Source organism: Phoxinus phoxinus (genome assembly GCF_949152265.1).
Source record: "Phoxinus phoxinus genome assembly, chromosome: 9".
NCBI lineage: Eukaryota > Metazoa > Chordata > Actinopteri > Cypriniformes > Leuciscidae > Phoxinus > Phoxinus phoxinus.
This window is the reverse complement of record NC_136884.1, coordinates 10,260,095-10,288,008: the sequence shown is the minus strand read 5'-3', so window position 1 is coordinate 10,288,008 and position 27,914 is coordinate 10,260,095. Positions and strand designations below refer to the sequence as shown.

At 38.9% G+C, this 27,914-nt stretch overlaps 1 protein-coding gene across 1 annotated transcript in view; it reads right to left on the bottom strand.

Moving 5' to 3' along the window:
• Nucleotides 1–27,914, bottom strand: part of exoc4 (exocyst complex component 4) — a 108,674-nt gene that overhangs the window by 73,226 nt on the left and 7,534 nt on the right. The window contains exons 4-9 of the mRNA XM_079623277.1: nucleotides 25,521–25,705; nucleotides 23,909–24,009; nucleotides 20,918–21,146; nucleotides 16,341–16,515; nucleotides 4,669–4,814; nucleotides 4,375–4,463 (exon numbers count right to left, since the gene is read on the bottom strand). Coding sequence (XP_079479403.1) covers nucleotides 4,375–4,463; nucleotides 4,669–4,814; nucleotides 16,341–16,515; nucleotides 20,918–21,146; nucleotides 23,909–24,009; nucleotides 25,521–25,705 — 925 coding nt within the window. The remainder of the gene's footprint in view (nucleotides 1–4,374; nucleotides 4,464–4,668; nucleotides 4,815–16,340; nucleotides 16,516–20,917; nucleotides 21,147–23,908; nucleotides 24,010–25,520; nucleotides 25,706–27,914) is intronic.

Here is a 27,914-nt window from a genome sequence, read left to right as displayed (position 1 = left end):
CCTGCTTTATATGTGGCAAAATCCAATATTTATATAATAAAGTTCAATCTCATTTCAGGTTCAAGTTTAAAAACAACATATCAGAACTGTAAAGTTAACTCAAGTCAACTATTGATGGCTTTGATGATAAAGAAGCTTGTTACTCTTGAACTCAGTGGAAAAGACTCAATTAAAAATGAAACCTTGGATATATATGAACAATTCAGAAAATGTTTCTGTAAAGGTGGACAGATTTATATGAAACACCTCTGTGTATCAGTGCTGATCCAGAATTTAGTCTCCGTTAGTATGTGTGAAACCTAAATCCGCACTCTGACTTTGAAAAGTTTGAAAGGTCTCATAGAAACGGCTCTTTTGTGATAGAGAGCGAGTTACCTGGAAGTGTCTGTAAGGCTGGAGAGTTTTTGATGGAAACGCTAATAAAAAAAAGAGTCCACAAACACAACAACTTTCGTTAGTGTAGAGAAATCTGACAAGAGCTCATATAGTCGCACACACACTTTCACACACACACGCCCATATACACCTCCTCACTCCACTGGTGAGGGATTTTTCCATTTGCACCTCTCCTACCCCTATTGTGCTTCACAAATCAGAGCGACAGACAACAACTCTCCTCCACCCACAGCCCCGCCACTCACCATGATCCACCTCTCTCACTCTCTTTCTCTCTTTGGGGAACACCAGACTCATGCATAAACAAGACCTTCCCTTTATCCTCTCGCTGTAAGCCAAAAGGAGAAAACTCAATTTGTATACGTGTTCAGAGAAAAAGACCAATCTCCTTGCGTTGTGATAATCCCTGCCCAACATGCAATGAGCTTTTCTGTCTCTTTATTCTTCTATCTCTGCTTTGTATGGTTTGCAGGTTTGTGGGATTGAAGCGACATGTGAGGAATAGGCCAAAGGACAGACGAATGAAAAGATATGAGATTATTCCTCCTGGATCCGTCATATATAAAACAGAAAACAATATCTATTATTGTCAATCACAGATTCTCAGGTGTGGTTTAAGTGTGCGGATACTTATTACTGAGAGTTGGTGCTCATATGAGAAATGCAAGTTTGAGTTCAGCTTGCAACATGATCTGCTCCCATTCCTCGATCCCGTTCCCTGGAATTATCCACTCATTCTCCAATATACCCTTCTACAAAATCATGCATAGCATGGAAAATTGAAAGAGTGGAGGAGGAGAAAGAGTTTGTATGAGCCTTGGAGCATATACAAGAAATGAAAGTTCGAGTTAAAACTGCAACATGTTCCAATCCCGTTCCAGCTCACTTTTCCTAAAAATGTTCTGCTTATTCGCCCCTATAGCCGTCTAAAAAATACAGAAACGCACAAAAAATTAAAAGAGTCCAGAGAAGCCTCCAATCACATTCTCTCTCAGTCTCACTATACATAAAAAGGTAAAAGCGCAAAAAAAATTGAGAGAGTTTGGGGAGAAAGAGGTTTTATGAGTTTTGGTGGACACACAAGTGCTGTTAGTTTGAGTTCAGCCTGCAACATGCTCCAATCACATTTTAATTAATTTTACTCTCATTCTTCACTATACCCAACTAAAATATTATGGAAAAGCATAAAAGAAATGGAGAAAGAAGAAACATTTTATATTAGCCTTGGTGCACATACCAGTGCTGCAAGATCGAGTTCAGCCTGCAACATGCTCAAATCCCACTCATGCTCACTTTTTCTATTATTTCATATAAATATACTATACATTTCATATAGTTTTTCACTATATCACCTAAAAAAAAAAAAAAACTAAATGCCAAAAAAAGTGGTCATTTGAGCCTTGGTGTATATTTGAGTGCTGCAAGTTCAATTTCAGCCTATGCAATATGCTTCAATCCTATTCACCTCTCATTTTACCTGTAATATTCCGCTCATTCTCTAGTATACCAGTCTAAAAAAAATTATGCAAAGCCCCCCAAAAAATTAAAGCAAAGGGAGAAAGAGTTTATGAGTCTTGGTGAACATATGAGTGCTGCAAGTTTGAATTTTGCATGAAACATGCTCCAATCGACATTCCCCCTCATTTACCCATACTTTTCCTTTTTATTCTCCACTATACCTGTCTGAAAAATATGCAAAACCCAGAAAGAAAGAAAGAAAGAGGAGAGCACTGAAGCAGTAATGAACTCTTCAGAAAGAAGTTGAGGATTAATTGATCTGTAGGAGTCGTGCTGGTGGAGAGAAAGCTGTAATTAAGCTACAGAGGCTCTGAATGCAGTTTTATAATGAGTGCTACAAACACACACACACGTTCACTCAGAGACGTTCCACATGACATTGCACACGCACATAATTGCAGTCTCACGCAACTCTGACAAAGCTGTTTGCTCCAAGACTGGCGAAGCGCTTTTTTATTTACAGCAGATGTTGAAATTTGATCATTTTATATCACTGGAAAGCGGTACAGTGGTTCGCATACTCAATAGATCAATTCCTCATGTGCTTGCAACCCTACTGGCGAAAACTGCACTGCAGAGGCACAGATGTTTTAACATCTGTACCGTTTAGCCTTGCACTGTGACTGAATTGTGAATTGTGTAAACAATTTTTGTTTGTCAATGGTATTAAAAGACAGCGAAGGTTGTTCTGAGAGGGCATTATACTAACTGCAGGATCTGCTTATTTATGGAGCATTTTGTGACTTTTAAATGTTTCTTTACAACCATTCAGATAGATCAGACCATCTACTCGTCACAATGCCTGAGTCTTGAATGTCTGTGCGACTGAAAACTAAATTAAAATAAGAAACATTCCTGTGTCGGCTTTAATACATATAGTCGTTTTTCTAATTTATTCCCTAAGAAATCCATGAATGGCCCCCTCTGCCCACGCAATGAAACAATGACTTTCAACTCTCTCCTCCCTTCCTCGACCGAGTCGACTTATTCCGTCTGTTAAATTATTTCATCTCTTCAATCTCCTCTCGTCCTTTCAGGCGACAGACACAGCGCCGCTATTGTGACGGCACAAATGAACAGTGGAAATTTCATCTCTTATTTGGTGGTGCGAGGTGCTCTACCAATCAAATGTTCTCCTTCTTTCACTCGTGAAGCATTTGAAAGAACACCATAAGAGTCTTAGAAGCCCATTTACTTCCTTATCTCATTAATCGCCACATTCACCTTGCTCTTTTTGGACCTGACGGGTCGACTGTGATTGGCTATCAATTCAAATTGTACTTGAAGAGCTGTGGGACAGAGAAAAAAAATAAGTTGCCACACCTCAAGAATTTTGAATGCCAAACCAACATCTTTAAAGGGATAGTTCACACAAAAATACAAAATAGTGTCACTATTAACTCACCCTGATGTTGTTTCAAACCTGTATGTTATGAACTATGGAGACGGGGAAAAAATTCACATACACAAAAAAGCAGTGCGTATTTTTTTGCGTCTTATCACTCTTGAATATAGGATAGCGTGATCATATTCTGTAGCGCAGCCAAAGGATTACAGAAAAAAACGGATGCTGCATTAATTGCGGTATATATTTTTAACGCGTTAAAACGACAAAAAAAAGTTCACCGCAAAATTAACGTTTTTTATGTTTGACAGCCCTAATACATATATATGAAATGAACTGCATAATAAATAAACTGCAAAATAATAATTAAATCAAACAAATACACAGAAATGTAATAAAACTGCAAAATAAATAAACTGCAAAATTAAATGTGAATCAACAAATAAAAAATAGACAGAAAAAAAATCCACAGAAAAATTATAAAACTCCAAATAGATAAATACAAACAGAGACACAAAAGGTTAAATAGTCCGCTGGAGAGTATGCCCTGCGCTTTATCTCCATTGTTTTAAACTTGGGGGTTGTACTGAAGGCGTATGAAACTTTTTGTCAAGAAAACAACCTGTCAGTACTTCTGAATGGTGTGAGAAGCATCTGCCTCTCACCTCTCTCCCTCTATGTGTCCTTTGCTTTTTTTTGTCTTAACACCTTGTGCTCCCTCTCGATCATTTCACAGAGTGTGCGTCTCACAGGAATTGCTTGAGGGATAAAAAAAAAAAAAAGTAAAAAGAAAAACAAGAAGGGACATACAACTGTCAAGCACCGCTGATTGAAACTGCAAGGTCATTTTCAAGAGTGAGAGAGGAGGGGAGAGAAAGAGACGCTCTCTGGCATGTCTGTCTCACTCCAGCGGGAAGTGTGTGTATGTGTCTGTAGCACAGAGACGCTGAACAAAAGAAGCTCTAACAGGTGGATGATACATAGCTAAGCGACGGTTCACCCTGATGACTTCAGGGCCTCCTCTCCATCATCCCTCTATTCACTCCTCCCGTCCCATTCACACTGCACCTGCCGTCCCACATGCCTCATTCTCCGGCCCCGGTCCCCTGGCTTACCTTGCAGCTCCCCGCTTTTGCTGTAGAGTTCCCTCCGCTGCTCTCGCAGGTATGCGCTCATGCTAATGGCGTGGGAAGACGACTCAAACCTGCCAAAGGAGTTGTCAAAGGTCAAAGATCGTGTATTAAAGCAGGTCAAGGGTTTTCGTTTTAAGTTAACCTGAAATCTGATGCATCTGATGGATTGTAAACGTAAGCGTAAGGAGAGAATAGTCTCTCATGAGGCACTTAACCCAGATTTTTCGTGTGGTCCTCGTCTGCTTAAAACCTTTTTAAGTGCATGAACAAACTTACTTGAATAGAGACTGTTTGGGTCGCTGAGGTTTCTTCTTGGAGAAGAACGCTCCGAAGTCTCCGCCGGTGCTGGCGTAGGACAGCTGGGCAGAAGGCTCTGCAGCGCTACGGGTGTTTTTGACGTCCAGGTAGTCCATTAGAAGCACCTGAGAGAGCATAAGAGCGGATTGTTGAGTGACATGCGATATTCAAATGTTTATTCAGTCGTACATTACAGTAAACAACCAAATTCATTTAGACTTTTTGACACTTTAAGCAGCTGGTCCAATACATGCACTTATGATAAACAGTTTTTATTAGTGCACTTGCTGGCAGCCCTGCATTTTGTAAACACAAGCAAACAGGCCAAAAAAGACACCCAAATGAGATGATTCATTTGTGAAAAGCCAGCTGTATATTTTCATGCACATTTATACTGTGAGAAAAAGCCTACACAAAATGTTATTGAATATTTTATTATCATAATTTAAATAATTTCATATTTATTCATCTGTATATCTGCATATCATTTCTGCCCACTATTAGACTAATGATATACTTTATACAGTACTGTACAGTTCAAAAGTTTGGGGTCGGTAAGACATTTGAATGTTTTTTTTAAAGAAGTCTCTTATGTTCACCAAGGCTGCATTTATTTGATAAAAAAAAACACAGAAAGTTTTCTTATTTAACAAATTTTAAATATAATTATTTTAAGTATATAAATATATTAATACATTCCTGTGATGGCAAAGCTGAACTGTTAGCAGTCATTACCCCAGTGTCACATGATCCTTCAGAAATCATTCTAATAATGCTGATTTGGTCTTCAAGAAACACTTATTATTATTATCAATGTTAAAAACAGTTGTGCTGCTTAATATTTTTGTGGAAACTGAGATACATTTTACAGTATTCTTTGAGGAACAGAAAGTTTAAAACAGCATTTATTTCAAACTATTTAAACGTCTTTACTGCCACTTTTGGTCAATTTAATGCATCCTTGCTGAATTTTTTGAAAGTATTCATTTCTATCCAAAAAAAAAAAAAACTCTTCCTGACCTCAAACCTTTGAACAGTATTATTTATTTAAAAAAAAAAAAAAAAAAAAATACAACTGTAAGACTGGAAAACCTGGAAGAACTGGAAGAACTGGAAGAGAGGCCAACTCTCTGAGAAAACAAAGGAAATTAACATCTGAACTCTCTTGCTATCACCATTCGAGACGCAAGTCTCACGTCAGCATCATCCTAATCTACATCTCTTTCCCTTGACCCCCCATTACCACGTTCCTTCTCTCCCTCATGCTGAGATCACCCAAATTCACCCAAAAAATCTATATGGTTTAATAATGTGATTTGATATTTTAAAGAAGTAAACCAAAAGGTAAGATTTTAAGAGTTTAAGGTGTAAACTCTGAATGCAAATTCCCATTGTTAGCAAATGTTTCCATTTGAAAGTCTCGGTCTGAGTACTTAAAGAAATGCAACAAGAGGCTCGGGGCGATTTGTAGCTCAAATCAGCCCATGATGCTAAGTGTGTTCAAGACACTCAGCATCATGTATTTTCTAATATCAGGTTCGAATCTTTACTCTTTAATCCAGAGCATTTGATGCATTTATCATCTTATGTAATTGACATGATACATTTCCCTGACATAATAAATTGTTACATTTGATTCTATTCTGACTTACTCTGAAATTAATAACTTTAGTAGATCACGCTGTATCCATTGTTACCGAAAATTTGTGTCAGATTAGTAACGGACTAACGTCCACTTTTGAGTGGAGCATAGGGCACACCAACTGCGATTTTAGAGTTCCGGATAATATTTGGCACTAATTCAAGTGCACTTGGGATGTAAAGACAAAAAGGGAATTTCCATTTAGGACAGCAAACTGCTGATCAACCAACCTACAGTAAATAGGGTGAGTCTTACCTCTCTTTTATATAATGTTACTTTAGTCAAGTGTACGTGGGTAACCATGGCATGACCAAACCACAGCTAGTATCAGAGAAGTAATTTTGGTCGGCTTATATCTGTAGTTGTGGTCATGACCTCTGTCTAAAGAAAACGTTACTTTGATTCAAGTGTATACAACCAAGGGGGCTATACAAAATAGATTGAGTTTGAGATTTGAGATTGAGTAAGCGTGAATGTGACCGCCTAAGGTCTTAGCCAATTACCTTCTGTTTAGTGACCTGAAACTGGCGGGTTTGTGATCGTGGGACCGCATAGTATTAACGGCCGGTGCGAGGACCCTGTGCGACTTTGGCACCCGAATGAACGATTAATAAGAGTAAATAGTTAAATAGAACAATCAAATGTATTGCTAAACTATTATATAAATGACCAATAACAAATTGGCATTCCAACCTAAATTCGAGGTCGTGATAAAATGGAGTCAGATAAAAGTTGAATTGAAATCGAATTAGTTTGCCACGTGGAAAATACAGTAACATGCGTAGTAAACCTTCACCCGCTTACCCGATTGGGCAGGCCTTACACACAAAATATTGTTCAAACCAGGTCTAACATTAACTTATACAGTCCTTAAATACATTACTACAATAACATATGTAGTTATGCATATCCTAAGTCTAGAATGACTTAACTGGATCAGTCTGAACGGATCTGTTTCTAGGTTTGTCTCAGGCCCACATCTTTCCTGTCTGTCTGTGTGACTTCAAACGCTTACCCATGTCCGCCAGCAAATTCCCATTAACTCTGATTAAAACTGCACATCCGAGTTCATGAATATCCCATTCAACACGATCCATAACCATTAAGAGAGGTTCAAACAGCTGCAAGAGTACTGAAAAAGAAGTTCAAGTAAACTTTTCCACAAATTAGCAAGCCGTTTTCCAATGGCTCCATAATTTAGTGAAGCAATTTGCTTGGTCTATTTCTAAATCCCAGCTGCAAAACAGTCCAAAGTGGAGATGGAATTAGGAAAGGACAGATGGAACTACATCTGACTGATAATAGCATAATTAAACAGTGATAAGAAGGGAACGGTCTATGAGAGGAGGGGAAGCCTCATCAACAGCCATTCCTCAACCAAGAGACAAGTCCAATCCGGCCAGCCCGTTACATTCCTGTCAGATTATTAATTACTAATGCCCATCTGATCCAGTGATGGAGCGGGTCTCGCATGTAGACCCCCAACTTAATTAAATGCCAGCGTTTGCCTGATGAAGGAGTCTGGACCCACTTCAGTGACCTCAGAGAAGGGAACGTGGAACTTTTAAGGCAATTAACCACGGAGGATGAATGGAGGATGGGAGAGAGAGAGAAAATATCATGAAGACAACAGTAAACACAGGAAGGGAGACAGATAGAGAGAGAGATTAGAAAGTGATCAGTTCGCAGATTCATCCCAGCAAAGCTGATAACAAAAATGAACAGGCCAATTCCTTCAGTCCAATGCAGTACATTTTTAAGTCCCCCTCATATGGATCTTATTTTATTTGCTGTACGCTTTATCAATGTGCCATAGAATAGAAATTTGTATTTGGATCTGGCATAAAAAACTAGCATTCAATAATAAGAAGAAGATAGAAAAATAACAAATATTGTTTTAATGGCTCATTAATTTTCCTGTGTCCTCATTATCACTGTCAATATTGTTCGTTTTTTGTAATATCCTTTCAGTGCGAGAGTAACAGCAGCAGTGTAGTAGATGACAAGTAGATGAAAATATTTGTTGCACGACATTTAACAGATAAACACAAGAAGATGAAGGGAGGAAAACTTGAAGACAGAACTCATTATACCACCACCAGAGCCAGCAAGGTCACTTTCACTAAAGCGCCTCATGCCTCATCAGAAGTGTCTTCGTCCCCATTATAATGCGGCTTATTAGAGCAGCCTTCGCTTTTCCGTAACAACAGGGATGAAGTGTGGGCAGCAGCAGTGCTGTGTCCATTTTAAAACACCAAACAAGTAGGTGGAAACAACAGAGGCGGCTCCGCCAACAACACAAAGAACTCTCCAATGAGTCTGGCAATAAAACATGCAGGAAAAAAATGCTGATCTACAGCAGGAACGTCTAAAAGCACCACGTCAAACAGATACAAAGAGCGTCCCACTTATGATTTATGCCGCCCATGGACGGACGCATACTAACAAAAGACCTGTTTTACATTGCAGTTTTAGAGCCAGAATATACGTGGTCATTTCAGTGTTAATTTAAACACCGATCTGTGTCTTCACGGAGAAAACCCTATTTCTCGCAAATGACCTTGGGAAAACACTAAGTACGGGTCAAGATGATTGACTAGTAGGTTCTGAAAATATAGTAGTTTGGTAGATTCCTAGCAAATGAATGATTATCATTGACTTTCCTCAGTAAACATCCTCTAGATGACCTTTTTCTGAGAAAAAGGGAGGACAAATACAAATTAACATCACCACTTTGAGGAACAGTTACGTGATGGACACACTCTGGAGCCTTCCATTTCCGAACGTTCATTTCACAAGCCCTCTTCTTTATTGGAGCCTTAAAGACTAGGTTGTTTTAACAGAAGGGGAAAGAAGAAAAAAAAATCAATATTCATGGCCTCTTCCAAGAAAAGACTAGCTTGAAAATGGGCTTGGGAAACAAGAGCCTGTGAGAAACAGCAAATGGCTTTTCACACCAGATAATAAAAACAGAGCGGCACAGTGGCTGGGTTTGTGATGTGCACGAATGCGTGTGCGTCAGTATAACCCACAGCCATAACAACAATTCTACTTCCTCACGGCACAAAGTTGAGCAAAGTGTTTATATACTGTCTGGAAAAGCAAGAGTTAATCTTCAGTGAACCTTAAAACCCAGCCCCTTGTCTTTGAGGACACATTCTCAATTTAATGAACAGTGAAAAGCAGCACTCATCCCCTCTATTAGCCACAAATCAAGCTAATTAAAGAAGAAAAACAGTGTTGAAGGATGTGCAGGTGAGCACCTGCTCTCTGATGATAGACGTTTGCAGAGTGCTTTAAGAAACGAGGGAAATAAACAAAGCTTCCCGCCTCTCGTCTACCCCTCTTGAGATTACAAAGAAAACGCTGTTTCCTCTAGTTCCATGGTTTCCAAGAAGGCATCTGACACCAAAACATGACCTTTTTGAAGTGTTTTTTAAAAACTTGGTGCATGCACGACCTTCATAACTTTTAAAATCTCACAAAAACTACCAAACTGTGCAATTAAATGGTGCAATTAAAAATGCATGACCTGACTGACAATAAAACTATTATTATTGTGGGGGAGGGGCATTATGAACCTGGGGTTCTGTCACCATGGATACATTACCATTACTAGTAATATAAGCACACATAGGTGTAAATATACACCTCAGTTAGAGATAAAAAAATACTTGATGATTCATTTATCTCTTTGTTGTCTTCTCTCCACATTCTGGCATGCTATTTCATCGGATTTTCCCAGCACACACAATAAATAATGTCTACAAACAGAATATCAGCTGTTTTATCACAGATATTTTGAGTGTACACTTAATTTTAGCATTTTTATAAATGGTTAGAAGCTGAAATTAAGCTACCAGGTGCCGACAGTGCTGAAAATTCCAGGCCAAGAACAGTTTGTAATCGTGCCGTACCAGACTCAAGTGGAAATACGTTCGGCCCGAACCATTCTTAGAAACGTTCGGCCCGACGGTGGAAAAGCGGTTAAAGATAGTTTATAGTGAATCTACCTGAGTCCAATAATTGATAGTTATTCAAAATAGTGAAGTAAAATGGAAAAGGTCATAAAACCTACAGTAAAAAAAGAAAAAATAATAAAATAAAAACATAAAATACAGTCAACAGCCACTTCCAAAAATGTTCAATATAAAAAAATCACCTCAAATAACTCTTCAATGTAAATACTAATATATACTGGAACTCAGAACATGGCAATTAAGTTTACTGTAAGAAAACATTATCAAACTAATATAAAACATACAAATTAATAATAGCCACTTCAAAAAAATAAAAAATAAATAACTCAATATATTGTCAATATCATATATCTATTCAATAAACAAACCAAGACGAAGAAAGAAAGAAAAACGCACATAAAATGAGTGTGAACCTCCATGCTGAAAAACAAGTTCAAGACTAAGACATGGGCAAACAACCCCTTCCCCCCAGAGAGCCAAACACCTTTCTCTAAAAACACAAGCTGACCTCATCAGTGATACACTGTGACGTCTATTGTTTCAAAAGCCTCGCTGAACATTATTTATCCCTCATAGTGTATTATATCCAGTACTTCTGACATACTCTAGTTCAATGTAGATATTACATATAGAGAGGTCAATGGTTGGAGCAGCATCTCGTTACGAGATGTCATTAGCATTCCCCTCAGCGATACCCAGTACGGTCCACTACAGCCGTTGCTATTACAGAGACGCACATCACAAAAGAATGCATAATTACTGTAGCAATTAATGAACATAAGAGTGGCGCATTTCAAAACAACCAGCGTGTCTCGACCATAAAGCCTGGGGGGGAAAAAAGGAACGCTGGGTTTTAAAACATGGAAATGAACTGTTATGATCATTAACCCTGTGGAAATCTTTCAAATCCACAAGCAATATGCAAGCCGTGGCCAGTTACAATAGATCATTTAGGCTGGTACACAACAGCTCATTTAGAGGCCATGTGTCTGTCTATCTCATCGACATGAAACAGAAGCACTTTGCCTCTCCCTCCGCTGCCAGACTAATCACTGTCAGGGCATGAAACGCCTCACTAACACTGTATAATCCAATTACTCCGAGGCTGTGTGGCTCCCACTAAATCTAAACAAGTTGTCAAAGTGGAAAGTTTGTAATTTCCTTTCTTTTTTCCCCTTTCACGCTCTTGTTCCCTTCACCCTCTTACCCATCATTCCCAGGCTCAAGTCCGTGAGGCTTAGGGGGGAGGGACAGTAATACAGCTCAAAGAGGGAGATTACAACTAGTGCCATCATTTTTATCTTCTTAACAATGGAATACGGATTCTAGAGCGTGGGACTTGGACCTCCCTGAGAATTAAGTCAACTTAAAAAAAAAAAATCCAAATCATCAAATATCAAGACCATATTAAATATACCAATAAGCAATTATGAATAATTAAGATCCAGGACTGGTCTGTCAGTGACCAAAAAATTAAAAAGAAGAAGAAAAATGTCAACAACCACTTGTAAATATCTCTTAAAAATATAAATACCAATTTCTGATGGGACTCAAATCATGGCAATAATTAAGTTTACTGTAAGAAAACATTATCAAATAATTAAACCAATAATTGATAATCAATCATTGATTCCGACAGCATAAAAAACAGCAACTTCAAAAGAAAACTCAATATCATACAAATATCTATTCAATATCAATACCCACAAGGATGATAGAATAAATTTAAGAAAACATTATCACAACAGTGTTTTTGTAACCTTAACCCAAAATACCACTTTATTTTCACTTTCACTTCCTAACTTTTATTATATTAACAAAATGTAATATTATTTAACAGCCTGTTATTTAATAGTCTTACCTTATACTGTTTATTCATCAGTGTTAGTGAAATTCGTACAATTGATGCATATGTCAAGAAAAGTGCTTGTGTGTGTGTCAACCATTTAAAAAAAAAATACATTAGCTTGGTTCAAATTGCTAAAAATTTGGCTCGAGTATAGGAAAATGTTGGTCCTTTGGCCAAACCACTTGAGAACCTCTAAAACATAGTTATAATTACTACTGCCCGTTTTGTCACTTGTTCAGTGGCATTTAAATGATGTACTAGAACAAATCTGGGATTAGTCTGTCAGCGACAAAAATATCAGTCAACGGCCACTTCAAAAAATCAATATCTATTTACTCCACACACTCCTAAAAAACTCTGCATGGTCCTTTACGAACCAGGTTTACAAGTTCAATATGGATCCTATCACTCAAACTTTTGCTCAGCTGTCTTCAAGAATGGCCGAGCCACAGTTCAAAGATTCGGGAACTGAACTGAAAGAAATAAAGATTATAACATGTCTCTCAGGTCCATCTGTCCATGGCCTTTATGCCTTCAGTGTAATGGAAAGGTCAATGTAATTCCTGTCTCCCACAGGAACAGAGGAAACTTGGTTTTTAAAAAAAGTTCGGTATTAAGCTAGCTAGAAAGACAAGGGTGCACAGGGGTCTCATCTACACCTAAGAGAGAACAAGAGAACATCAGGTGCATCAGTGCATGAGGGCGGGACCATCATTCTCACCTGAGACTGAAGTTTGCGTAAGTCACACCTGAGAACAGTCCCGCAATCAGCACCTGACACCAGAACTCAAGAGTGTCACCGTATGAGAAAAAGGAATGACAGAAAATAACAGAAAACTATAGGATAGAAAAAGAAAATGACATGAAAAAGCGAAGAAAAAGGAAAAAAGAAAATAACAGAACAGAAAAAAAGGAAATAAGAGAGCACTGCCGGTTTCAATGACCCTGAAATCAATGGGTTTTTTGAAAGGGGATTTTGGATAAATAGCTGAAATAAGGTCTGTGAAAATTACCTTACACACACAAAACGACTTTTCTGTAGTTCAAACGGTAGAGCGTTGGCGTTTGTAACGCCAAGGTCATGGGTTTGATTCCCAGAGAAAGCAAGAACTGTTAAGAATGTAAATGTGTACCTTGAAATGCAATGTAAGTCGCTTTGGATAAAAGTGTCTGCCAAATGCATAAATGTAAATGTACAAAAGGACAGGAGGGGAAAAAAAGAAAAGAAAAGTGTGACACTGCACTGTTCCTCACTCTACCACATTCTTCATTCCAAAGAGAAAACAGAAAGGAAGCAGCTTTTCGGCATGTCTTCAGAAGATGTAAACTGTCAAACCAGTCTAAACTGACAAAACACTGTCGCGGTCAGGTGAAGGGAAGAAGAGATAAGATGAGATTTGCTGATCAAGAGGAGGGAAATAAAACAAAAGATTAGAAAAACCTCATCTACCTTAATGAAGATTCTCATCGAGAGCTTACATTATCTCACACAGTGACCACGGGAGACTCCGCAGCCCCTGGCAAGCAGCCCGCTTGGGCAACGAAGCACACTGAACACTTAATATCATCTATTTCAGCAGAGCCAAGATGACACTGCAGTATAGGAACACTTCTCCATCCTGTTGCCTTCCATTTTTTTGCCTTTCCTTGATTTTGGCCACCCAATTATTTAATTGTTTTGCTGTAAATCATTATACCTGTTTCAGACAAAAACTATGTTACAATTTCCATTCATCCGTCTCAAATGATCACAAATTATGTTAAATATGTCTTCATGTTAATATGGGGGACTTTAAAATATAAAACAGTTATTTTAATTTCACGATATTACTGTTTTTAAAGTATTTTTGATCAAACCAATGCAACCTTTGGTGAGCATACAAATCGTACCAACCCTGATAGAACGAACAAAGGATGGATGGATGTGATCGAACGAACAAATGATGACAGGGAGTGAAGCTAACATTGGATTCGGACGTGCCTTGATGCCTTCCTATCCTATGGCGCTTTTCCACTGCATGGTACGGCTCGGTACGGCTCAGGACGGATTGGCTCGGCACGGTTCGGCTCAGCTCGGTTTGCTTTTCCACTGCGTTGTACGACTCGGCTCGGCACGAGAGGAACTTCTGCACTTCGTCCACTGACCATGATTCAGCCATTTCTTTTTTGGAAGGTTTTTTTCTTTCTTCTTTTCTTCAAGCAAGTAGTTTAAAAACAGGTGGCTGTTGGCTATTTAAATCTAGCGGGTTTGGTGTCTCGTGTCGCGCCAATACAATGACGCTGGTAGGGACGATTCTGTCTGACCAATCAGTGATCTGCAGTGTTCTCATGTCACATTTTGGTATCGGTACGGTTCGCTTGGAACCTCAAAAGAGGTCCATTTAAAGCGAGCCGTACCGTACCATGCAGTGGAACAGCACCACAAAGTGAGCCGTACCGTACCATGCAGTGGAAAAGCGTGATTAGAATACATTCTTTGAAGGCAACATTTTTTAAACTTACAGACGCAGCATACAAGTTGAAGCAAAGGCTCTAAATCAACAAATGAATCTGTTGCTAGCTAGTGCGTAAGGTTCTCGTGTTAATGAATGCTGGAAAAAGAGGCAGTTCACATGCACACAGTCGAGCCCCTCATCATACGGCAGTCAAATGCATATTTTGACTTCCATATTCACCTCTCAGAAAGACGCTCCTCGTTACTTAAGGTCTGCGAGGAGCTCAGCGGGCCTTAGCAACAGTTGGCAGGGCCGAGCTTGTTCTTTCCTTACCACTCTCTGCAGACTGCTTTGAAAGGAGGAGTAAAAAATACGGGAGGAAGATACAAGGTCACAGTCTGACTCTTCACCCTGTGTGATGGAGTGATGACAAACCCATTTACTCATTCCCACGCTGCACCACCATTCCCATCTCTCTTTCCCTCCCTCGTTCTCCTGATTCCTGTCTCTACTGCATGACTGGATCCTCCCTAGCATGCAGCTGAAAATAATGCTTTGAAAGAGTGCACATGCAATGAGATAGGAGAGAGTTGGAATTCTTAAAGGGAAGAAAAACTACAAATACAAAGAATGATATGAACATGAAAAGGTTATGAGGTCTAGTTTTTACAACCTCTTTGAATCTGAATATTCAATTAGTTTGACTATCTGTACCTAAAATGGTTTTAAAACAGCTTGAACACAATACTTCTACATATATGCGAGCAACTTTGAAAAATAATTACTCAATTGCAAAACATAAACAAAAATTATCATAAAAAAAAAAATCATAAAAAAAAAAAAAAATCGAAATCAACCATTTAGTTTGATGTAAATATAGTTTGATCTAATTGGACACAGCATTTTCAATCAACAACTACACGTTTTGGGAAACATTTTCCCCTCCCATTTTAGTAAGAGCTTCTAGCTCCAAAAAGTATTATGTCATTTAGTTTACTCCAATTCACAGAAAACCCAACAAAGAAATATGAATGCAAAGAAATACAAACACTCAAATCACACGAAATAAAAACCTTCCTGGATTTCCAGCGGGTACTTTTCAAACACACAAATAAAAACCTTCCTGGATTTCCAGCGAGTACTTTTCAAACACACAAACAGACACTAAATGTTGGGCCTCTTGAGAGATTCTCAAAGTTTATGTGAACAGCTGGTAATCTCACCTGCCCATCAGTCTTCTGCCAAATAAACAAGCACACACATACACACTAAAATACAACATTTTCCAATTAAACAGCACTTGGGATGAGTTTATGTAGATTATTCACAAAACTTCAGCCACACATTCTTTCTCCACCTGTGCCGTTTTACATAAGCGACACATGAAACATCTAATAACTATAAACAGCCCTTCTGTTTACTAGTAATTAAATATACAGCTATGAAATATCAGTTAATAGTATGTTTTGTTTTAAATGACAGCTTTAAATAAGCGTGTGGTTTCTCAGCACTGAGTTGTTGCAAAGGATTTGCTATGAATTTTATGCTGAAGATTTGCAGTTGCTAAGGTCAGTTGAATGGTTTCTAACGCGTTGCAGTGTGGTAGCAAGAACATAGGTGGTCAGAATAGTCTTTTGCAAAACCCACTTTAACATATTGCATATATTTCATTGCAATCTTTCAATTCCAAATATATTTCCCAGTTACTTGGATCTGCTCTATGGAATGCCTCTCCAAACACTGACCTGTAGGACGGTTTGGATCTTGGCATAGACATCCGCCTGCTCATAGAGTTTGATCCCTTCCTGGGCTCCATTGGGAGAGACGACAATCTGCTGTAGGTGACGGAGGACCACGCTGTGAGCCTGGGCCACTGCATTCAACTTATCAAACAACAGCTCGAGCAGTTCCAGCAACAACCTGTAGAGGGCAATAGAGTGAGAAAAACTTCAAAATGGATGAAAAAAATAATGAATATTAGCCAGCTCAAATGCAGCAATGACAAGAAGAAACACAAAAAACCTGTCAGACACAGTCAGACACAAACCTGTCAGACACAGACAGATTTGACAAATGTGTAAAAAAATATTGCATTCATCATATTATTAGAATTAGTGTCCAGTAAAATCTTGAGTTAGCATGTAAACCTTGAACCCCCTAAAAAAATACATTTTGCAAACCTTTTTTTTTTTTTTTTGCTTGTCTGTGTGTTTGCAGAACTCCCAGCACCCCCTTGTGGGGCCCTGGACCCCAGTCTGAAAACTCCTCATCTAGAGGCTGTCCAAGACAAAGCCGCTACTGCAGTCTGTCTGTCTGTCATAAATCCCTCCACATCACCAAAACCAAGCCAAAAGCGGTCCATTCTCTGTTACTAATGAACATGACAGCAGCAGGGTGCTGACAGAGTCTCCCTGTTGAGCAGCGCCAGCTGTTCACCAACAACAATTAGCAGCATCTGTCAAACTCTCTGGGTCCACTAGGAGGACACGCATCTGTCTGACTTTTGTGGAGTTTACTCATTCATCCCAGTATAGCGAGGCAGAAGAAAACCCTGATAGACGGAATGAAGAGGTTGGAGGTGACAGCATGATGTAGGGTATAAAGATTGCTGGGAGGTGGAAGACAGGAAGATGATGGATGTTCATGTGAGAGACAGTGCATGATAACACATGTTAAGCCTGATTTACAAAGGACAGGACATAACCCTTGACTCAGACTCAACATGTAAACATATATTATACAGGATGACACTCCTTCATACAAACAGTGCAGAAAGCCAACCGCACCTATTTACACAAACACAGTTGGACCAAGGGTGCTACACCGTCTATCTAAGTATCTTTATTAATTTATGGCCATATTCTGACAAAAATTATATAAAAAAACATTTATGTAATAAAACTATGACATAAATAAATAAAATAATTAAATAAAAGTGAACAATAAATAATAAATAAATCAAAGCAAAGATTAAATAAATACATTAAACCAAAGGATAAATTAAACAATAAATATAATATATATAATAAATTCAATAAATTAAAACAAAAATCAATTAATTAAAACATTTTTTTTTTTTTTTTTACAAGGTTAGAATCTTTTTCTTTGCCTTAGCCAGCCGGGACATATTTTGGTGACCACTTGGTCTCCATTTCTATAAATAATAACTCCTGATTGGTTCTTGCAGGCAAGGGTGGGACAAATCAGATTTATTTTTATTTTATCTTTTTGCTCAGACCTGATCTTTTCAATTATGATTTGGGCCATGTGGTCCTAAATCAGATACAGGTCTGATGTTTTGCATGACTTTTACATCATGTTTGATAAACGACAACGTTCATCACAATTCTGTCACTCCACTCCAAAAAAAAATTAAATACGGGTAGCTCTTTGTTCACTCAGTGAACAGTGAAGTTAGTCAGTAGAGGGACAGTGAGCTGTTAAACTCATAAGTATTATCATGACAGCTCTATACAAGCAAAACTATACGAGAAAAACTTTGCTCTCCTTCTTCTCATCCTCGTCTGCATCCTGCACAAGTTCCCTGGCTTCCACAGCACATCACCCAAAATGAACGCATAAACGCTAACTTTAGTGGCCTCCATAATAATAATAATAATAATAATTTAATACATTTATATAGCGCTCTTCTCGACACTCAAAGCGCTTTACATAGAAGGGGAAATCTCCTCAACCACCACCAATGTGCAGCATCCACCTGGATGATGCGACGGCAGCCATAGTGCGCCAGAACGCCCACCACACACCAGCTTACTGGTGGAGAGGAGACAGAGTGATGAAGCCAATTAGTATATATATATATATATATATATATATATATATATATATATATATATGGGGATGATTAGGAGGCCATGATGGACAGAAGCCGCAAATTTGGTCAGGATGCCGGGGGTTTTTGTGACCACAGTGAGTCAGGACCTCGGTTTAACGTCTCATCCGAAGGACGGTGCTCTTTGACAGTATAGCGTCCCCGTCACTACACTGGGACGTTAGGACCCACACAGACCACAGGGTGAGCGCCCCCTGCTGGCCTCAATAACACCTCTTCCAGCAGCAACCTGGTTTTCCCAGAAGGTCTCCCATCCAACTACTAACCAGGCTCAGCCCTGCTTAGCTTCAGTGGGCAACAAGTCTTGGACTACAGGGTGATATGGATGCTGGCAATGTTTATAATGTTTAAATCTATGACAGCGTGCGGCATGGTTCTTTTTTATTGTCTTTGCATGCGGGTCAGTTAGGGCTGTGACCAGTTCACACTCAAACCTGATATTAGCCACATTTAAAAACATGTGAACAGACACACAAAGAAATCGGTTCTGAGCACTAAATCATAATTGAACACTAAGGCGTGCAGTGTGAATGTAGCCTTTGTCACATCATGCCTGGTTAGGACACTGTGTAAGGCATATTTTCACTGTGAACTGTAATGCAGCAGTGACTTCCTTTTTCTGTTGAGGTTTCCATAGAAACAGAGCCCTACCTCAACTTTCAAGTTAGCACAGACATAGACACACAAGTAAACACTGAAAATGCTCTATGGTTAAAATGGGACCTTATTTTCACACAGGTCATTTGGACGTGTTCAGCTGGTTTACCTTTTACGGGAAACAGATTTATGAACTGCCATATTAATTCGGCAGTGCTTTGTATGTTATTTATCAAGGTAATTACATTGTATGATACATTAGCACATTCGGATGAAACACACATAGGCACAACAGAACCATTTCTCAAATGGGTTTGTGATGAATGGATATTTTCCAGCATTAGTCACTGCTTTCAAAGAAAAGCCCCAGTTTATATCATTAAAAGCACACAATGAAAATTCAGTGGATATTCACTTGCAAACTGGAAGCTCACATCTGAGAGAAATGAGGAGGGCAAACATTAAATCCCAGAGAATAGCTATGAAAAAATAAGCGATTGAGAGTTCATTTTTTTTGCCTTGGGTAAAGAGCGTTTCTTTAACAGCCTTCATTATCGGTCTTTTCTTCCCTTGCTTTTGTTTTTCTCTGTTAGAGCCGATGCTTATGCAGACCCTGGCCGTGGCTCGCTTTTATGGATTACACCATTTCTGGAAATGAGGGAGGTATGAATGCCACATGACAGATGAGTGCATTGATCCAGCGAGCCATCATCGGGTAAAGTGAGAGAGCGCAATAAAGAAGGAAAACAATGAAAACCAATCACACTTCAGTACAAATGCCTTCCAAAGTGCATTCCCTTAAAAACAAAAATCACTTTAAGAGGGAGAACTAAAAGAACTAAAAGTCTAAAGTGACTGTCATATGCGCTTTTTATTTCCTACATCATTTAAAGACACACTTTAATTAATAATTCTCACCCTGTGCATAATTTGTTGGTGCATGTTAATGTAAAGAAATACATTTGTTTTAATAATCTTCCATCAAAACATTCCTGATTTGATGTAATCAAGGCCATGTACGCAGGGAAAAATTTTAATCAACCAATAATATCATAGATTAACACTTCACTTTTCATGATCCAATCACAAGCCAATTGCTAAAATCAAGTCTCATCTGCAGTTGCATTGGGAAAATTGCAAATGTCTCAAGTAAAGAGTGTTATGCTGTCTTTAAAATGAGTGTCTACACTACAGATGCTTGACACGAATAGCCATTGAGAACATATTCAGTATGGCTGCGCATATTTAGGGAGCTGAAAAGAATAGATTGCATCTCATATGCAGAAATTCAGATTTTCACAAATAAAGATCTGCCCTTCCTACTAATTTACGTGGTTGCATTTTCCATAATTAAATTCAAAAATAGAAAACCGATTTATAAATGAATGAAATGAAATAAATTAACAAATAATACTATGAGGTTTGGAAATATACAATAAGTTGCACAAATTTTACATTTGTCTTGACAAAACCAAAAATTTATTTCAGACTCACACGTTTCCCAGTGTTCATTTGTGTATTTACATTAATTTATTTGAGTTGTTTGAATGATGTCTCTATTAATTTGTTCTATAAGCGCCAAATGTTTTGTTGTTGTGCCATTTTAACCACCATACAATATTTTGTCAATCAATCAATCAATCAATCAATCAATCAATCAATCAATCAATCAATCGATCAATCGACCAATCAATCAATCAATCAATCGATCAATCGACCAATCAATCAATCAATCCATCAATCCATCAATCAACCAATCAAATCAATCAACTAGGAAACAGCTGCAGTGTGGTAAAGTATAACTATGGGTATTCATGGCAGATAGCAACTTTTAATTGACGCTACTAGCCCAATCGTTCCATTATCTTTTACCTGGGCTGGTTGTCCTGTGCCAGGTTCTCTCCTCTCTGGTACGCGTGGTCAGCGATCTGAGTGGTGGATCTCTTGAGGATCTGCTTGAGCTCCGGCTCCAGACGATCCATGATAGCTTTAATGGTCTCAGGGATCTTCTTGAGTTTGGCCAGAGCTTTGATCAGGATCCCCATGAACTCTGCGCTGTTTTCCTCTGGGTCCACGTCCAGATCCTCTCTCATTTCCTGCACTGCACAAACACACATACACTCCATGAAGAACACTACAACAATATATTATAATTGCAGCAGCAGGAATTGACAGAATGGTTTACGGAACAGCTAAATAAATATACATGCAACCATGATAACAAATAGAGAGTAAAGGATAGTAAAACTGTACAATATGATTTTTAATAAATTGTTGAGTCATTAAATACATAACTATTTAAAGGTCACTAATGTACATTCAAATTTTATTAGATCAATTAATAATTCTGAAAATGTTCTAAATTAGCAAACAATCTGTTAAGATTTATAAGATATTATAATGTTGTTACATTTAATTTATTATAAAGTTTTCCTTAGAGAGCTTTTACAGATAAAAAGGTTTGTAATGTTAACGTAAATTAACCTTAATATATTGATAATCAAATACATATTGTAGCATATATACATTGAGATTACTTGACAACGCCTGCAATTTAAATTTTTTTTTTTGTCATCTTTAACAATGTTTTGTGGTACGCTTCACCATTTCATAATCATCCCCTCCCTTCTAATCAGCACACTGCATAACACACCTCTCCATATTCACCTGCTCAATAGAGTGATCGTACAGTGAAGTGCTTATTTTTCTGTCAGCTAATACCCTCAAATGCAATGACTGTTTAAAATGGTCTTAATGTTTATGGCAAGTTAATGGGCTCAGGTTTTTCTTCTTCAATCCCCCCAACTGTAGCTTGCTAAATAATTACTACAATTACCAGCGACAAATGATGTGCAAAAGGCCATTACACAAAATAGGCGACAAAAGGGAAGCGTCTTCCGCAGCAGGGGAAATGTTGTCTGATGCCGTCACCCTATCACACATAAAGCACTGCGACAGCAATAATTGCGAGCGTTTCGTGTAATGTGAAGAAAACTGCAGGCGACGCAGGAATTACTCTGGCTCTGAGTTTGAATTAGAGACGTTTCTACCTGCTTTAGCAAATCAGACCAAATAAGAACAATTAAAGTGTGAGTAATAATTTAAAATGAGATAGATAGATGGATAGATGGATGATACAACAGACAGACAGACAGACAGACAGACAGACGGACGGACGGACGGACGGACGGACGGACGGACGGACGGACGGACGGACGGACGGACGGACGGACGGACGGACGGACGGACGGACGGACGGACGGACGGACGGACGGATGGATGGATGGATGGATGGATGGATGGATGGATGGAAGAGATAGATAGATGGATGGATGGATGGATGGATGGATGGATGGATGGATGGATGGATGGATGGATGGATGGATGGATGGATGGATGGATGGATGGATGGATGGATGGAAGAGATAGATGGATGGATGGATGGATGGATGGATGGATGGATGGATGGATGGATGGATGGATGGATGGAAGAGATAGATAGATGGATGGATGGATGGATGGATGGATGGATGGATGGATGGATGGAGGGAGGGATGGATGGATAGAAGATAGATAGGGTTGTCAATATTTGTTCTGATAAGTGACAGCATGTCAGAGACAGTGTATGAGAAACAGAAACAGACAGCTGTGGGTGGGTTAGTGGGACTGATAACAGTCTCTGAGCTCACAGTGGAGTCGGCCCCACACAGGAGAGCACGGATAACAAGGCCTGCACCCCCGCTGTGCTGACAGTGCTGCATGATTAATAACATAAGAGAGGATCTCATCTGCACCGGTTAATATGCTTACTGAAACATGATGTACTGAGATCATGAAACCAGAGAGTGTGTTCTTGGGTGTGTGCTGTGTAGACAAGTCTTTTTAGAGGTGCATGCAAGTGAAAGTATGAGTCACTGTATAATTGTAAAAGTATGTTAATTGTAAAATTGGTATGTTAACGAATTAGTGTGTGTATATTACAATGACCTTCTCCATGTATGTATAATAGGAGTCCGTGTATGCCACTACTTTCAGTAACACACAGGAAGCAACAGTTGCAAGTCTTTTCTTATCTGTGGCAGCCCCCAGTGCAATATTAATAGACACAGTGATACTGGTCAGATGTGTGTCCTAATGATTTAACTGGCACTTTGAACACTGGCAGATGATATGGAGCACCAGGCCTCACCCCTCGCTATCGTCTCATCCCTCGCCCCGGACACCCGCTGTTCCCTTCAGTGCAGCAGAGAGGAATCCATCATTCAAATTATGAGCCACTAAATCAAGTTCTAATTCACTCGTTCTCTCTCTGCACGAGTAGCACTCTATTATTCTCTTTCAATGGCTAATAGTCACTTTGTTTAGTTTTTTCGACTTCACAATCATATCAAAATTTCGCTCATTGAAAAAAATAATTAACAAAAAAAAAAAAAACATATTGGCCAAAAGAGAATATAAGCAGAAAGTCTGTAACTTAACTAAATAAAATAAACTAAATGTGTCAATTATATTAAATTTGATTGTATTTGTAAATGTGTATGTATTCTATACATAAAATTAATAAATAAATATTCATTTTATATTCAATTCACTTATATTGCATGTCTTATAATTAGTACCATATCCTGACTGTAAAAAAAATATTATAACAATATTACAAAAAGCAGTTATTCTAAACAATTCTATTTTTTAGTTCTGGCCCAGTGTTTCCAGCAATTTTGACGATGGTTTCAGCTAAAAAAGTTCACTATGTATGGTGCACTACTACTTGCTATTCATTCCTTATGTGTATTCATTTACACATCAGGGTAGTTTTGGTGTCTGACTGGTCATATCTGTTGTTCTTTTAGTGGTGGTTCTTACAGCTGGATGTTCCCGGGGTGCTGAACTGTGAGGGTTCTGTGAGCTTGCGTGGAGTGGACAAACCGCCGACATCCAAAACAGATGTGTCCTTTGAAGTGGACCTGAAGAAGAAAAACAACAACAACACAGAAACTGTTATTTCCTTCTTCACGACAGAAACCATTTTCAGAGTGACAGCAGCTATTGTTTAAGCATTCCTAACAAGAGCAGCCGTGAATGTTTTATGAAAATAATCGAGAACTGTCCGCAAAAACAGTTCCATTAAAGTGGTCAGAACAGGAAGAATCAAACAAGGCAGATTGCGAAACACGAGAGAGACGGAATGAATAAAAACCCTGCCAGAAAATTGCAGTCGCGTCATGACCCTGACTAATAAATCGCTTCTCCTCATGAAAGCGTCGCGCTATAATTACATGGCCGTAAACAGAGCGGTGGAAGAGCGACAAACATGGACGTGCAATTCTGAGATCAAAAACGCTATTACAAACAACTCCACACTTCAGCACGGCGGGGGTCACCAACCTGCATTAGCTTAATGCGCTACACCGCTGCGCCTTGTCTAATCTCAGAGAATTAGCATTGCAGAGGCAGCCGCGGCGGTTCACACGGCACGCTGACGGAGGGGGTCAGCAGTCCCCTGGCGACCGTGCGATCGTGGGCGGCCCTGTCGCCATCGAGAAAAGCAAAAACCTATTATCATTCCTCTCGTGCTCATCCACGAGGGTGCGAATGACTTATCTCTGTTTGTGCTAAATGCCGGCATCAGTGTCACGGCGGCCGGGCCCTGTACGCAGGGACAGGAAGAGAACACTCGCAAATCAGCTAATTACACGACTCTGGTGAGAAGGATGCAACAGGGCCAGAGAAGCTTTGTTTACCAACAAGCTAATGAATTAAGAGCCTGGAGAACGAAGCCTTCAATAAAGAATTAATATTGCGATTTCCCTTCAAGATAGCGTAATCCCCCCGTCAGCAGCCTGTCATTAATTACGTGAAGCAGAACTATGCTGAGATTTAGAAACAGACTTAAGAGGAGAAGCGTGACACGTTTTCTACGCGTCACCCCATTGACTAATTAAAGTTTATTCAGAATGTCAAACTAGCTGGGGTTTTACACCAGCTCTGGCCCATATTCAGGCCCGTGGATTCTTAATTAGTCTGATCAGTTATTCTGTCGGGCATATTCCACACCCTTATTAATGATCAGACAGCAGTGACTCATGGGATGTTTGGTTTAAGAGAGCACGTCTCCCTCTTTAAAAAGTACACACACAGTAATTAGATGAGCTGTGCGCCCTGCCACCAGCAACCTGCGAAGGTAAATTAATCTAAAGCTGAGAAATGACTTTGCCGCTCCAAAGGTAATTGCTTTCGGTTTACTGCCACAACCGGAATCAAAAGTTTTGAGTGAGGTTTTTAAATCACATTTTGTAATATTATTTTCATATTACTTTGGGTCCAATACTGGGCCAACATATCTTTAAAGTGAAACGGTGTACTATTCCTTCTTGAATAATCTTTTATTTGAAATCTTTGAATCAAACAATTATCCTCTAATTTTGCCAAACTGCATGCTCTGCCCAATCAAATGAAGCACGTTACTGTAGCTCACCGTCCCTTGTCCTTGTCTTTGCCGCGGTGACCCACGCGGCTAGTAGACTTGATGTAGAGGTGTCGATGGAGCTCGTCGATTAGCACCAGGTGGATGTTGAGCTTCTTGCTGTGGAGCTCCAGACGCAAGTCGCCGAGACCCTCCACTTGCAACAGGGGTCCTTCAAGAGAATCCACCGATGAGACCTGCAAACACAACAGCACGCCTGAACTTTACATCTGCCTGAATGTCTACGAGCAAAAATGATGGAGGACAATAAATAACTGTGTTAAATAATGGGATGGGGAATAATATCAAATATATAACACCATATATATATATATGTATACAGTAGTCAACATTTGAAGTGTATCAAAAAAGTTCATCAAAGTTGTCCTAAGACAAGAACGGGTGTTGTTCAAAATTCATGTATAACTTTGATGGTTTTGATCCACTTCAAATGTTGACTACTGTATATATATATATATAGTATAATATAATATATAACATTATATTACTTAATATAATATCAAAAATATTTGGCCACACTTAAAAGTGAACAAATTTTATTGCAATAAATAAATAAATGTCATTTTAGTGGATGTTTGAGGTCAGTTACCTTTGACAGTTAATAATAAAGTCAATTTAACTATAAAGTGTCCAAACATTTTTTATGTTAATTTTGGACAGAATTTTTTTTTTTTAATATATTTAATAATAGCTTTAATATTCTGTCATATTTTGCAGTGGCTTAATACATTTTAAAATGTGAAGTATCTGAATATTTATGAAGGGCATTGTATGTTGGCTATTACATATGACTATTCATCTACTTTGGCTCCTTGGTATCTGTTGTTTTGAAAGTTAGGTTGAAACTACCAAATCCCAATGCAGCGTGTTTACTGCTAGTAGTAAAGGTATATCGTGTTCCAGGTATATCCATTGTTGTAAAGCCTCCAAAATTATGCGCTCCAGGATCACATAATAGCACATGCCCCACCTGCCCATCAAAAACCACAGCGATAAAGCACAATAACAACTCTCGTCCAATCAAAGTATTAAAAGAGCTAGAACGCAGCGTGGTGGACTGCAGTGCCGCTGAATATTCACTCTGCTGAGTGCGTGTGGATCCTGCAGAGAGCATAATGAAGTATGCGGCTGCTGGTTGAATGAGGCATGAGACTGAGCTTATCAGTGAACACAAAGTGAGAGAATGATGCAAAAAACATGCAGGAAAACTAAATGCATACATAAGCATGCTCTCTCACACACAAACAGATATACTAGTAATGCTTACTTTTTTCAAAAATCTCTAAAGGATGGATGGATGGATGGATGGATGGATTCATATTACATATACATGTTATATATTTCACATTATAGAAAATAGGCTGTGGATATAGAAATTAATTAAAGAAAATATCTGGCTTTTTTGCTCAAAAAATGTAATGTGTATCTGTATTCATCTGCTCCTCTCTTTCTCATGCACACATGCAAGGGGATTTTAAAGCAAAAAAGAACAAATGCAACTTAACATGGAGCGCGAGTCCAGGTAGTCCCCTCAGGCTTAGCTTTAATGCTGTCCTGAATCTGCACCGTATCAGCAGCTACTTGCCATGCTGTCGCATTTGCAAACTGAATCTGAAGCATTTGTGTGGTTGATAAGTTCAATTTCCTCATTTCATTCACCTGACCTGGCTCACATGTCCCGGAGCCTTGATCTTCTATGCAACCTTTCCCTTATTCCTTCCATCCTTCTTTTAATCTCTCACTCACTCTCTCTCTATCTTGCTTTTTTTACTGCATTAACTTGTATTTCTAGTCTTTACCTCTCCTCTCCTTCAGCACTGAATGATCCTGCAGCGGCTACTGCTTGTTTATAGTTAGCAAATAAATCAAGATGGCTGTGAAGGAATGTGCTTTATTATTTAGAGGAAAGCTAATGGCCTGTTGATAGTGCTCTGGAGGGCCATCACTGCACACTTTGTGCACCGCTTCTGACAGACAGAGAAGGGGTCATGCGAGTCAAGGAGTTGTTCATGCAAATGAGGGTTGCATGAGCCACAGAGTATACCAGCAGGATCAGATGATCATGTTCATTCTGAGTATGTGTAAGTGTGCCTGTTTACATGTCTTATTGCCAAACCACGTTTAGTTGAGAAGACACTTCAATTTTCAATTGAGATAATTCTCTTTATATTTGGGAGAGGAGAGAGGGAAGGAAAGGAGGAGGCTAAGAGAGAGTATGTGAAATGACAGTAAAGGAGGATGGAGAGAAAGAAGAATAGTTAAAAGGCAGGAAGAGAACATGGAAAGGAACAAGGAAGAAGGAGAGAAAGTACAGTTAAGGACATGAAAGCAATAGAAAGAGGACAGGACCAAGTACTCAGAGGAAGAGGAAGGACCAAGTACTCA